Source organism: Phyllostomus discolor, chromosome 14 (assembly GCF_004126475.2).
Source record: "Phyllostomus discolor isolate MPI-MPIP mPhyDis1 chromosome 14, mPhyDis1.pri.v3, whole genome shotgun sequence".
Classification (NCBI taxonomy): domain Eukaryota; kingdom Metazoa; phylum Chordata; class Mammalia; order Chiroptera; family Phyllostomidae; genus Phyllostomus; species Phyllostomus discolor.
In genome coordinates, this window is record NC_040916.2 from 16,264,002 (window position 1) to 16,276,785 (window position 12,784).

The 12,784-nt window shown below is 48.1% G+C and overlaps 1 protein-coding gene across 4 annotated transcripts in view; it reads right to left on the reverse strand.

The window, feature by feature from the left end:
- Nucleotides 1-10,670, reverse strand: part of NPL (N-acetylneuraminate pyruvate lyase) — a 30,710-nt gene extending 20,040 nt beyond the window's left edge. For 3 of the 4 annotated variants that reach the window (XM_036015022.1, XM_036015021.1, XM_028530881.2), the window contains exons 1-2: nt 10,537-10,670; nt 7,346-7,431 (exon numbers count right to left, since the gene is read on the reverse strand). In XM_036015022.1, the coding sequence (XP_035870915.1) occupies nt 7,346-7,413 (68 nt within the window). In that variant the 5' untranslated portion in view covers nt 7,414-7,431; nt 10,537-10,670. Of the gene's footprint in view, nt 1-7,345; nt 7,432-8,945; nt 9,494-10,536 lie in introns of those variants that run through there. The other variant, XM_036015020.1, reaches the window with a different exon arrangement.
- Nucleotides 10,671-12,784: the final 2,114 nt, after the last annotated feature.

Below are 12,784 nucleotides of genomic sequence, written 5' to 3' on the forward strand. Positions count from 1 at the left end.
GGGCCGTATGTTTATAGTACGCCTGCTCCTCGCTGCTTCAGCCCCATCCCCACTTGGGACAAGCTCTGAGATGCAGGAACCACCAGCAGGGGCTTTGTTTGTGTGACACTAATGTCGGCTTTGACCACCAACGTCCACCTACTCATGCAAACAACCAAGAAACAGCTCCAGCCGACCCAGGGGACTTCTGAATCACACACTGAAGCACTGATCGAAACCTGGAAAGAACCCCCCCGGAAAGAGCCTGCGCTGGAGTTACAGATTCAAAGGAGGTGGCTCCCGTACACTTTCACTGAGGTCTGGAGCCCTCCCCAGCCCCGCCCACTTACTCAAAGATGCTGCCAGCGGCTCTGTCATTTTCACCAAGGAGAGGCTTGTAGAGCTCTGGCTGGTACTGGCCTGGTAGGCACGGTGCATTCTTTCGGTTTAGTTTAATCTAACGCTTTCTCATTTGGGAAAGGAAGCTGGAGAGCTTGTTTACATTCTCAGAAATCCTTAAAGAGAGAAACTGACTTGGGCTGTGCGGGTGCCGGTGTATGTCCCTGAAGTGGACTCCTGAACTCAGCAGAGACCCCCACCGCCAGGTGGGCCTCGAATGGCCAGGCCCACACAAGGGCTCGGCACTGTCCCTGGCTCCAGTGACATGTTCAACCATCACTGTGGTGTCTACTCCTCAGCAACGGAAACCAGGCACTGTGATGTGGGAAAGTACAACAGTAACGAAACACCCATGATCTGCCCGAAAAGCAACGTATCCTCACACTTGCACCATGCTTTTAAATTTCACTTACATTCAGCAAGTGAAGGAGATCCTGTATATAAATAACTAAAGTATTGAGGAAAACATGGTGAAGGCTCTGAGTTGAAAATGACGTCGTGTGTAGAGGTCAGAAGAGGGACTGATCATTCTGATGAAGGAGGCGTCAGGGAGGAGGTGGACCTGGAGTAACAAACAGGATGAAACCCCTCGATCCCGCTTCCTTCCTGGATTTTTGGGGGCCGCTGCTTTTCTGCCCTGCCCTGGGGCCCTCCTCTTCCCAGGCAATGGGCTGCACTGCCAGGCAAGTACGGGAAACCGGGGTCCCCCTTCTTCCTCGGTGACTCCACACTGTTTTATGGCTTCAGTGGGCAGTGTTTCCATCCACACTTGTCCCCGCCATCCCCCCCCCACCCCAACTCCTCCAGGCCTTCATGACTGACAAGCTACAACAGTTTCACTCAGGTTAGGGTTGTTCGTGAGTGATACATTATCTGTCCCTCCAAGAACTTTGCTGCTTCTGCCGCTTTTTATAAAACATGTCTAGCCTGCAGGGGTGCTGCTACTGGTGGGATTTCCTGGCCTTCTGGAACTACCAAATCCCCTTGGCAAGGTCAGAGGTTGACAAAGGATGGCCCCAAATGTATTCTGTTGATTTTTCACCAGGTGAAAATTTCTTTTCATGTTAAAAATAAATGAGTTACTTTGAAAAGTCAGAAGATGTACCAAGGCCAGGCCTACACTTCCACACAGCACCAGCTGGCCGCGAGGTGCAGTGGCTGCCCCCACGGAGGCACAGAAGCCCCGGGTCACCTCAGGGATGTCGGATCCCCGCCTGAGCTCGGGTACAAGTCTCAGCCCTTCGCAGAGGCGTTCAGTGGCCCCTGTCACAAGTGAGCCGAGTGAAATCACCTGGGGCTGTTACCATATTTGTGACAAATGTTGGGGACTGCCCTGCCTGGTCTCAGGAAGCTGTAACCCCCTGTGACTTAGGCTGAGTGAAAGACCTCCGGACCAGGAGCCACTAAGGAGACAAAATTTATTTCCCTGGCATGAACGCTGCCTGTCCTGTGCCTGACCTCCTAAGCTTGATCAGTTAGCCAATGACGGGCAGGATTTCCCACGGAGGGAATCGCCTAAGACAGGCATGATCACGAGGAGGCCTTTGGGAAGAGACTCGGGGCTATGGAAATGAAGGGGTGATGGACATCAACCCCTGCCCCCTCAGCTTTGTCAAAGCCTGAGTCCTTATTCTTAGATGTGAGAAATCCAAGTCTCCTGGCTGCCATTGTCTCCTCTGTTGACTCAGGTCTGCAGAAATAACAGGGGCAGTGCAGCCCAGACCAGAGTTGGCAGACCCCTGGGGTAATCAGGCCTGGGACATAGAATATGCAAGATCCTGTGAGATCTGTTGGCTGGAGGATGTTATTAGATTAGAATTTGAAGGCATAGACAGGAAACCAAAACTAGCCCTTTGAGCCCTGTTAATCCTTTCAAATATTAAAACTCCAATCTCTGCTCAGGATCACAGCGGGGGTTCTGTCTGCACCTTTGAAAATCACTTACTTCTTTTGATCTTTTCTGCCAGACTGTGAATCCACAAACTAAGTCTGTATTCTCAATAAAAATCTGCTTGGGAATGGAAATGGGGCGGTCTCCACTAGAGAGAGTGGCCGCTCTGTCCCTATTTCCCCACAGGACCTGGTTGTCTCTGTGTATGTTTTCCTCGTGTTTTGACGAGCATCCGCAGGAGGGATGGATATGCTGGCCAGTATCCTCCACAACAAAGGCACCCAAAGAGCAAGGCCAGGGTGGTAACGGGATGATCCGTCTCCCTGGGGTCTCTGCTCCCCTCCCTGTTTTCCCACCTACTCTGCCTCCCCAGGGCATCTGGGTTCTGCGTTCATTGCTGCAGGCACTGTGTCGGTTACCAGGAAGTTACTGGTGAGAATGGAACAATGGGAATTGAATTATTCTTCTTCTGACCAGCTGTTTGGGAGTTGGTCCTCATGGAAGTGAGAGATAGCACTTGAAAAAATCAGTTCACTTGAAAAAGCTGAACTGCCTTTTTACTGTATCTTCTCTTCCTCCAAGAGCCCTAAGAGTACATCTCACCATTGGCCGCCTTGGGGGAGGCAGGCTAAGAACCAGCCCCATGCTCGCTATAGTCATTTTCATTCTTAACTCAAATTTAACACCTCATTCCAGTTCCCCCGGGTTCAGAGTCTTGCCTTAGGTCCATGATTATATTTTAAATAAGATCGTTTAGCCCTGGCTGGTGTGGCTTAGTGGATTGAGCATGGGCTGCAAACCAAAGGGTCGCTGGTTCTATTCCCAGTCTAGGGCACATGCCTGGGTTGTGGGCCAGGTCCCCAGTAGGGGGCGACAAGAGGCAGCCACACACTGATGTTTCTCTCCCTCTCTTTCTCCCACACTTCCCTTCTCTAAAAATAAGTAAATAAAATCTTTAAAAAAATAAAAGCATTTAACTTTTTGTCATATTGCAGAAGCGATATAATTTATTTTGGAAAGTACACACAATAAGAAAGGGGAAAAAACCTGTCAAGGTCTCCCTGTAGATGATTACTCTTGTAAGTTTGACATTTTTCTATTCACAACTACACAGTGAAGTATTTTCCTCCATAAATATCGGCATGTTATGCATTATTGCCATAGTTTTTCACATCATTCCAAACTGACTATTATCCCACTTCCTCAGATATTCTGTGACTATACTGGCGACACAGCATGTCAGTGTATAAATGCCCATAATTAATGTAGCTAGTGCTCTATTCTTAGATGTTTAGTTTGCCTCCAAACTCTGTAAAAGGAGAGACCTTCAATCAAATTATTTTTAACCACAAACTGAGGCCCTGAGTGGGTGAACTATGAAACCGCACATGGACTGTATCTCTCCCCATAGAGTATAAGGATAACAGAATTTTTCTGAAGTCTCTTTTCAGAGAAAAATCTCTGTTACTGTTTATTTCCTCTCCTGGCCCACAGTCCACAGGAAAGACTTTCTCTCTGTGAGCACAGAATCCATAGGACGGCTGCTTGCATAACTGGCATGATCTGGCATGCGTATCAGGAAACCTGGCATTCCAATTCTTTTGCCTTTCACCTGTCTCTTTCAGCATTTGAAATCAAAAGGAAATTATGTGTGCTTTTGGCAAAACACCCACAATGCCTGGTTAGTTTGAGGCTCCTTCGGCAGAGGAGTGAGCAGTGATTACGTCTGCCCCAACTAGCCAGAGCATGTTCCGCGCATGTGGGTCGTGAAGTCTCCCAAACTCAGCAAAAACGACAACGCTCTGCCCAACTCCAACTCCAGCAGGTCAGGCCTTTGCTAGCTGGGGTAACGGGTTTTGTTTTACTGGAGACCGTGGTGCAGATTCCCACGGTAAGGTCGAGGGCATTTGAGGGACAAAACACAACGCTTTTTCTTGATATTGTGGCCGATCTGAAAGAGACTTCTCTTCTAACGACTGTACTTGCCTGAAGCAAAAAGTCACTTCTTGAAACAACTAAGGAGAGAAAGCAAAAGTCTTTTACTCCAGTGCAGACACAGAAAAGGGTTGGGCTGGATAGAGAAAGACTTCCCTGTGCAGCCATGTGGGAAGGGGCAAGATCTTTGGAATCTTGGTTTCATTCATTGCAAAAATAGGGGTGACAGCTCTGTCACAGAGTTCTCGTGAAGACTAAACTGGAACACATACATGAGTGTACCCAGCATGATGACTGACACGTTGCTTAGCCAATCAGTGTTAGCTTCCTTTCTTCCTTTTTTTTTCTTTTTGACCATCAGCATTATTCATCCCTGTAGTATATTTGCTCATGAAATAACAAAATTTACCACACACTGTGCTAGATGCTGAAGACACAAAGATAAATAAGTTACACGCTCAGTCCTTGCGTGTGTCCTGGTACTTGAGAGATAGCTATTGAATAAGGTTAGGCCATTCAGGCCTGCTGGGAGAGACTGGCATGTGACAAACAGTCATTGTCAGACTTACTGGACACAAATAATTCTGATAGACGTGAAAAGGTATGTGCAGGGTGCTGCAGGACCACAGGGGGGCTGATCCTCTCGTTCTTCTCAGGGAAAATGAGGAAGAATCCCCATGGATGCTTTTGACGGAAGAAAAGTGTTCAAGTGCAGTGGAGACAGGAGAGGATGGTGGTGGAAACAGGCAGAGGAACAGAATGTGGAAAGGCACGGAGGAAGGTGGGGTATGCGGGTTTGGGGAACTGAGTGGTAGCAGGAGGGGAGGCTGCGCAGGGCTTCTCTCTGCCAATCCCCCACTCGAGGACATCAGCTTATATTGAGAGAGTTGATTCCTTCATGAGGATTCCTTAGGATCATGAGCTAAAAAGGATGCACGGTAGTAGTTCTTGCTCAGCCATCCCAAAGCACGGAGTCCGTGGTAACACTGGCCGAGCCAGGTTGGGAAAACTCCCATGATGGCAGGCCACCGGGCAGAATGTCCAGGTGTGACATTTCATGGGACCTTTTTTTGTGTCCTGTTTATTGCAAACATGTCCGAAGTGCGGATCCCCTTGTGGGCAAGTACGTTAATGCTGACCCGCTCCTGGTGGGTGCCCCAGGCCTGCTCCGACCCATACAGGATGGTCTGGATGCAGCAGGCGGTGGGACAGAAGGGACCCAGCACATCTTATGTGCCCACCATGGGCTATATGCATTTCTAATGTACTAGTTTAATGCTTACAAGCCCCTTACAGAAAATGTATTCTTATTTTGATTTGAATTGATGAAAAAAGAGAAAACAGTGAAATGGAAGCAGGAGGGCCAGGGGTCCTTGGGAAATAGAGAAGGAACCAGCAAAGCAGTGAGGTTAATAATCTCGAACACACGGGGCCTCGCGTCCCAGGAACACAGCAGAAAAGAGAGGAAGGGCACGCTGCAACTCTCAGAGAGTCCCAGATGAACCAGTTAAGACTGTTTTAAGAAGCCCCTTCTAGCCCTGGCTGGTGTAGCTCAGTGGACTGAGTGCCAGCCTGCAAACCAAAGTGTTGCAGGTTCGATTCCCAGTCAGGGTGCACACCTGGGTTGCAGGCCATGGCCCCCAGCAACCGCACATTGATGTTTTTCTTTCTCTCTCTAAAAATAAATAAATAAATAAATCTTTAAAAAAATAGCCCCTTCTAGGCTAAGAGCGGTCTGGTTGAAAAGATTACGCAGCATCACCCACAAGGAGTGTTTTGAGTTCGCAAACAGGATCTTACTCCATAACAGGAAGTAAATTCTGCCTGCTCACGCAATCACATGTCCTCTGTTATCTGCCCAGCAAGTGGCTGACACAAGGAGGAAAAAGCTGACTTCAGTCTTTCTTAGAACTTGTGGAAAAGGAGAAGCAACAGGAAGAAAAAAACAACAACAAAAACTGCTACTGACCAGTGAGGAATCTAAATGCCATCTCAGTCAGAATTTCGTTTAGACCGAGCAAAGATGTATTTTTCATGCATCTTAGAACCTGGAAGTCTTGAACTCTAATGATCTATGGGAAAACAGTGATGTGGACAACTTTGAATGAGAACAGTAAACACTATAAGAAATTTCTTCTATTTTAAAGGGGGAGGGTTAATATTTACCAATTCAGCAACAGAAAACCAAAAATTTAAAAAAGCCTTATTTAAAGATATCTTAAATTCCTCCTCTTCCTTTCACCCCGATCTGACGCCACAAAAGCAGCTCCGACTTTTGTCCCTAAGCGCACACTGACCCTGTGCTAAGCACTGTTCTGTGGAGAGTCTCACACGATCTGTGGTGTAGGTGTGGCCATCATATCTGACGGAGGAGGAGAGAAGCATAAGGAAGCCAGAATTCTGGTGGTTTGGGTAGACTGACTCCTCTAAAAGGTCAAAACCATGTAGATCCAGGAGGTGGCTGAGTCTCCTTTCTAAAGGGCAGCATCCTGGAAACAGCTATATGTCATCCATGGGCACGTAGCACAGGGCCATTACCCGACAGTGTAAGCGAACGGACTGCCACACTTTCACTTGGAAGCGAAATACTTGTCTGGCCAACGATTTCTTGGCCATCATCTGCTGTCACCTCCCACTCCTGCAGGTCCCCCAACGTTCAACCAGTGTGGCAATGAGACTGTAAACATGCCTAACGGGGTCTCTTTTGTAGCTTCCCCCCTTTCATCCCGTCTCTGAACAGCCTAGGGTGGAGTCACCCAGAGGCCTAGAGCCAGGATCTAGAGTGGCCAGGCCAGGGCTTGAGACCAAACCCTGCAAAAATGAAAGTCTCATCCGACTCCACTGGCCTTCTTTGGGAAAGCCAGGGCTGGGATAAAATCCCAGAAGAATCTGCACTGTGGAGCTGCAGACCCTAGGAAAAGGCCAGCCGCTAGAGCTCTTCTCTCTCTGCACTGTTTTTGAACTTGAGATTCCCTGTCTCTGACTGGGGTCAGGGACAGTGCAAACAGATGACTGATGGAAGCGGCCACTTGACACCCGCATCACAGAAGTGCGGAGTTTAAGTGACTGGGATACGGAGAACGTCAGCCCATTTCAGTGGAGTGAGACCAGACCCCTCTGAGATTCCCAAATGGTAGTTACCCATGCTCAGTCATCGGCGTGATGGTTGCTGCAACCAGACCTTGGAGTTTCTTCTTCGGGGAGGCCATTGTGCTGCTGAAAAAAGTCTGGAAAACACACAACAGAATTCCTCTCTTCTTCAAGGAAGGTCAATTAATGATAAAACTTACCGGGCGAAGTCCGCTCACCGTTTTGAACTGTGAAACATGCTTTCAAGTAGGCAAAGACGGAGAGCAAGCGAGCACGTTGAATTTTAGGGCCTAATGCTAAAGGAGGAGAGACTATTTTTCCAAGTCAGGAGAGCAGCGTTCTGGCAACACACCACTGAGAGGGCAACGCCAGGCCTCAAAGAGCAGAGGTGAAAAAACAGCAGACCAAAGGAAGAACACGAACCTAGCTCGGGGGACTCAGATGGGGAATTACCATTACTTACACGGAAATAGGGTCTGGAGAAAAGGGACCTTCTTATCTCTTCCTGTACCTTCAGTCTGTTAGGCAAGAAATGTACTTAAAACCAGCATTTTAAGGATTCCGTGTAATCTTTGCAGCTGTCTTCAGATTTAACTAAATATCCTCTCAGATGCTAATTCTGACTGGTTGTGTCCTGTTTTCCTAGTTCTAATATGCCACATAAACGATATTGTAATTATTTATTCATTTCTCCTGAACTAGATCAAGCTCCCCAGGACAGGGAATGCATTTTATTTGCCTTTGCTTTTCCTTCACCGATTTCTCTGCAGACACCTGTGTCCAATTAAAAATGGATGGATTTTTGGTTGATTGAATGAAGTGTTCAGATCATAGCTGGATGATGACTTCCAAAGAAGGGGGAAGTCAATCTGACATAACTCATTTGGGGAAAAGGATGCCTCGCCATCTGTTAGACAGTTTCCTTGTCCATAACCAGGATAGAAAAGCCAAAAAGTTGCCCAACACAGGGAAAGAAAGCAACACGGCATCCTGGGTAATCGCCTGGGTTCTGCAGGCAGACTGCCTGGTTCAACTCCCAGCTCTGCCACTTCCTGGTTATAGAAAATGTTATTATTTTTTGAGTTGCAAGACATAAAAATCCTAAGCCACAAATGCAAAGTTTAACAACTGAAGAACATACAATATAATCAGATAGGATTTGATGACGATTATATATATATAGAAGATGGTTGGCTCAGAACAAATACAGTGATGTCTATTGGTAATCAACAAGAGGGGTATATTATATTTTTGAGGACACTAGCACATTTAAAAATTCACGATGACTGTTATTTAACCCCTCTATATTTTAATTTTCCTTTCTATAAATGAGGGTAATAGTAGTCATACTACCTAGGGTTGTTGAGAGAATTACATGAATTAATTCTGGAAAAGTGATTAACACTAGTGCCAGACACAGAGTAAACACAAGTCCAGCCCCTCCCTGAAGTCGTGTCTGATGGCTGTAGGGCATTAGCAAGTGCTGTCCTCAGTCCCTGACCAGCACCCTCTTCCCTGTCATCTCGGCTCCTCTGGTACCTCCTCCCCAAGCCCAGCTACTCTTCCCGTTCAGGGACTAAGTCCTTTCAATTCTGTTATCTTCTTTCCTGCATTCCTTCCCTCTCCCCTGACTGCCCCTCTCCTAACTCACCCTTTGTTACCTCTTATCTACACCAATGGGCACGACCCAGGTCCAAGGGGCCTCTGGGGGCTGAAGAGGGTTCAAGTGATAAGAGTCCCGAGAGCTGAGTTCAGCAGGAAAAGGCTCCTCAATCAAACAGTACTAGGCTGTTCACACTAGACTTCCATATTCTTGGGCTTTTAGCTGCATTTATTTCATGCCTAGGTCAGTGACACTGATATTCTTGTGATGGTCAGAAGCTCAGACTGGCAGATATATATCTATTTGATTGAAAGAAATCAAGCCCAGCGACTTAGTATAGTTTGATTAGTTACAACTTCCGAAGCATGGGGGAGTGGGAGGAGAGTTGGGAATCACTGTCCTGACTCCCCCTCTCTTATCTTCTTTCAGTCTACACAGTCTGGAGATTAATCGTCCAGGGACACAGGCTTGCTGCCCTCTCCTTTGCCAATAACTTCTCATCCTGGCTCCCATGAGCTGAAAATGCCAAACTCCCTGGTCTGGTCTCTGTAGAGACCTCTGCAGCAGCCAACCCTGTCGCGTCTGGCCTGCTCGCCTTCTCCTGTGCGTGTCCAACCCCGAATGCCATTGTCTCTCACTTCAGCTCCTTCAGTCCAGCCAACTTTTAAAAGGCTAGGGAATATCCCCCGATCCTCCAAGATGCAAATAATTTTGTACCCCTTAGAGCCTCGCCAAACACTGGCTTTTTATTTAAAAACCTTACAGCAGGGTAGTTTGGGCGACTTGTTTGGGCTGTAAGCCATCTGGGGGGGGGCAGGAAAAGCATTAAAAAATGTATCTTTGCACAGGTCAACACCCTAAATAAATGAGCAACGTTTGCTGACTCCGTGAAATGTGAAACTCTCACAGGAAGAGATGGGGTGAAAGATCACAGCAGCTGTAACTGGGGAAACACCTATATTTTGTCAACTTGAGTTTTAAATACACTTGGTAATGTTCTGCTTTGAAGGTCTTTAGAGCTTGTGTCAAGAGCAAATGGTTAGAATGTTCTCCAGCCTAAGGTTGAAGGTGAATTTAGAATATGACTGAAAACACTGGGGAGGGGGTGTTGCTCTTGAAGTCTTATGCCTGAACCCACAGCCAAGAACACTTAGTGCAAAGGATTCAGGTGGCCTTACTCAAATTCGCTGAGAAGGGCAAAGTTTAAAAAAAAAAATCTCTGGGGGAGGAAAAGGATGCAACTGGATAAGGAGAATAATTGACAGAGAAATACTTGGAAAGGAAGAAGCAGAAAGCGAGACACGAAACAAAACAAATGCAGAAATACGACCAGCTTCCCGTAAAATGAAGAGACTGTATCAAATTTAATCGCTAAATTCTCTGGTCATTTTGACAAAAGGATTCTTAGAGCCCAGCCGCGTGACGAGGAAGGAAACCAGGGTTCCCTTTGTCCCCGTCTGTCCCTCAGACACTTGCTCCAGGCCCGAGGGTGTCGCCTTCACACTTCCTCTGGCTCCGTTTCCCAGGTTCCCAGTTTGTCTGCCTTCCCCCTTTCCTCGCTTTCTCCCCTACGTCCCCTGCGCCCCTCTGCCCGAACCCCCGGTGACCCTTGCGTCCCCGCGCGTCCCTCCACGCTCACCCGAGACGCCGGGGTGGCCTCCCTCGCCGTGGCCGTCGCCGCCGCTCCGCGCAGTGCCGCGGGTCGGCTCCGCCGCGCCCCGTATCTCCGCAGGGGCCGCCCTGCCCCGCTCCACGCGCCGCCACGCCCAGCGACCCTGGGCGCTGTGGTTCCGCGCCTCTTCCCGCCGAGCGCGCAGGGCGGCGCGTCCCTCACCCCAGGAGCGGAGCTGGCCCTTGCCTGGGTCTGACTTGACTCAGGTGGGCTGAGGGGTCACCCGCGCGGGGCCGGCTCCTCGAGAGCTGCGCGCGGCCACCAGGTGTCTACAGCGAGGGCCCACAGGCTCCCGGCTGACCTCTCCAGGGCATCTTTAGGTCTGGGTCTCGACTCTCCTCCATCCCGGGCCCTGCAACAGCAGGTATTTCGTGGTCGTGGGCTGTGAACTTCTGGCTGCTTCTGCCCCAACCCCTTACGCTCTCCTGTTAAAAAGAGAGGGGAACCGATATTGAAAGCAGATTAGGTACTAAGTGCAACAGATTTTCTGGCTTATTCTTGAGAACAGTTGAAAGAGTTTTGAAAGGGAAAAGTATTTTCAACCCAAACACCTCCACTTGCAGGAATAGTAAAAGTTTATTTTCTAAAGTCATTGTCCTGTGCTAATAAATCAGAACCCCCTCCATAAACGGGTCCTCTGCTTTCTCTAGTGATATGCAGTAACCTCCGTCTTCCAAATGAAGCAATGGCTGAGGCTTATTATTTCATTTAGAGAAAATACATTCCCCAAAGGGTTTTCTGGTTTGCAAAGTGCTATTAAATCCATAATAAGCGTTCCTTCATTGCACAAAGCACCAGTAATTAATTTATTAATTCACGAAACAATCCTATGTGGTGGGTATACTTTAAATTCAGATTTCATAGATGAAGAAGCATCATCCCACTCTACAGATCAGAAACAGCCTTATTTCTTGACCTCAGACTCCACGGGGAGGTGCTCAAGGCTGGCACCCTGACCTCTGACTTTGTCTGCCTGAGTGCAGAATACAGTGTAGGCCCACCTGCAGGCCCACCTGAAGGCCAGAGGGGGAGGTGGGAGACACGTACTCTCTTCAGCTCTCTCTATTAATAATTATTTTCTCTTTATTATATTTTTCCATTGCCATTTAGTCCCTTCATACCCTCTCCCCCCAGGAATCACTACACTACCGTCTTTTTTGGTTTTAAAAAAAATATATATATATATATTCCACATCATGTCTTTTGTTTTCACTACAACTCAAGTTTGAAACCCAGCGACGCAGAGGCAGTTCTGCCCACTGGTTTGCCAGTTTCTCGAGGACAGTAACGGGTCTGTTCGGTTCCCAGGGACACACAGAGTGCCTGCTCCATGGTAGGCACTCCGCCGATGGTCCAACGAGCACGCAGTGCACAACATCTGTTGATGACGGAGAGCACAGTGCTGGCTCTGTGGCCTGAACGTAGACTCTAGAGCGGATGGTGACGATGCCGTAGCAGGGAGCCTTGCGGCCAAGAGGACCGGGGTCAGCACAGGGGACACAGGTGCTGGGGGAAGAGGACTCTAGTGCGACTTAGAGAGCAGTCTGCAGATTGTTGCCTCGTGGCTGACTTTGAGACCCTCTTCCTGAATTGTACCCCTGGACTCATGCGCCAACACACTAGGTTAAACAACTAGGGTTAAACACCCTAACTGGTCATCTCCTACTAATTGGAAAATTCAGGCCTCGTGTGACTACTAGAAAGGGAGAATTATGAAGGTGTCCTAGGCTGAAAACAGAAGAGAAGGTTAACATTAATTTTGCTAGGCAGGGCCTCAGTGACGATATCAGAATCATTACGGAGGCAAGACTTCCTTTTGAAGGAGGCTCACTGGGTAGAGGCTGTGCCTGCGGGAGCGTTATGTCCTGGGGAAGCGCATAAGCGAGCCTGTTCTTCTGTGAGGATGCACCAAGGGTTCCCCAGGGATGATGGCAAGGAGAAGGGAGCATGTCCTCCAAAAGCATCCAAACTCAGTGCTGCTCGTGTTCCAAATATGGCAAAAAACTCACCACTGGGTGGCAGTCTATCAGCACAAACTGCTTTCTCTTTCAATGACTTTTCAAACTGTTAAGTTTCTGGAAATATGAGAGGAAAAAAACAAACCAAACCTAGATAACATTTTCCTGATTCCATTTCCTTATTCTCCTTCCCTGCAAAATATGTGCAGTTGACATCCTCGATTTTAACATTCGTTTAAAATCTGTCTCTTAATATT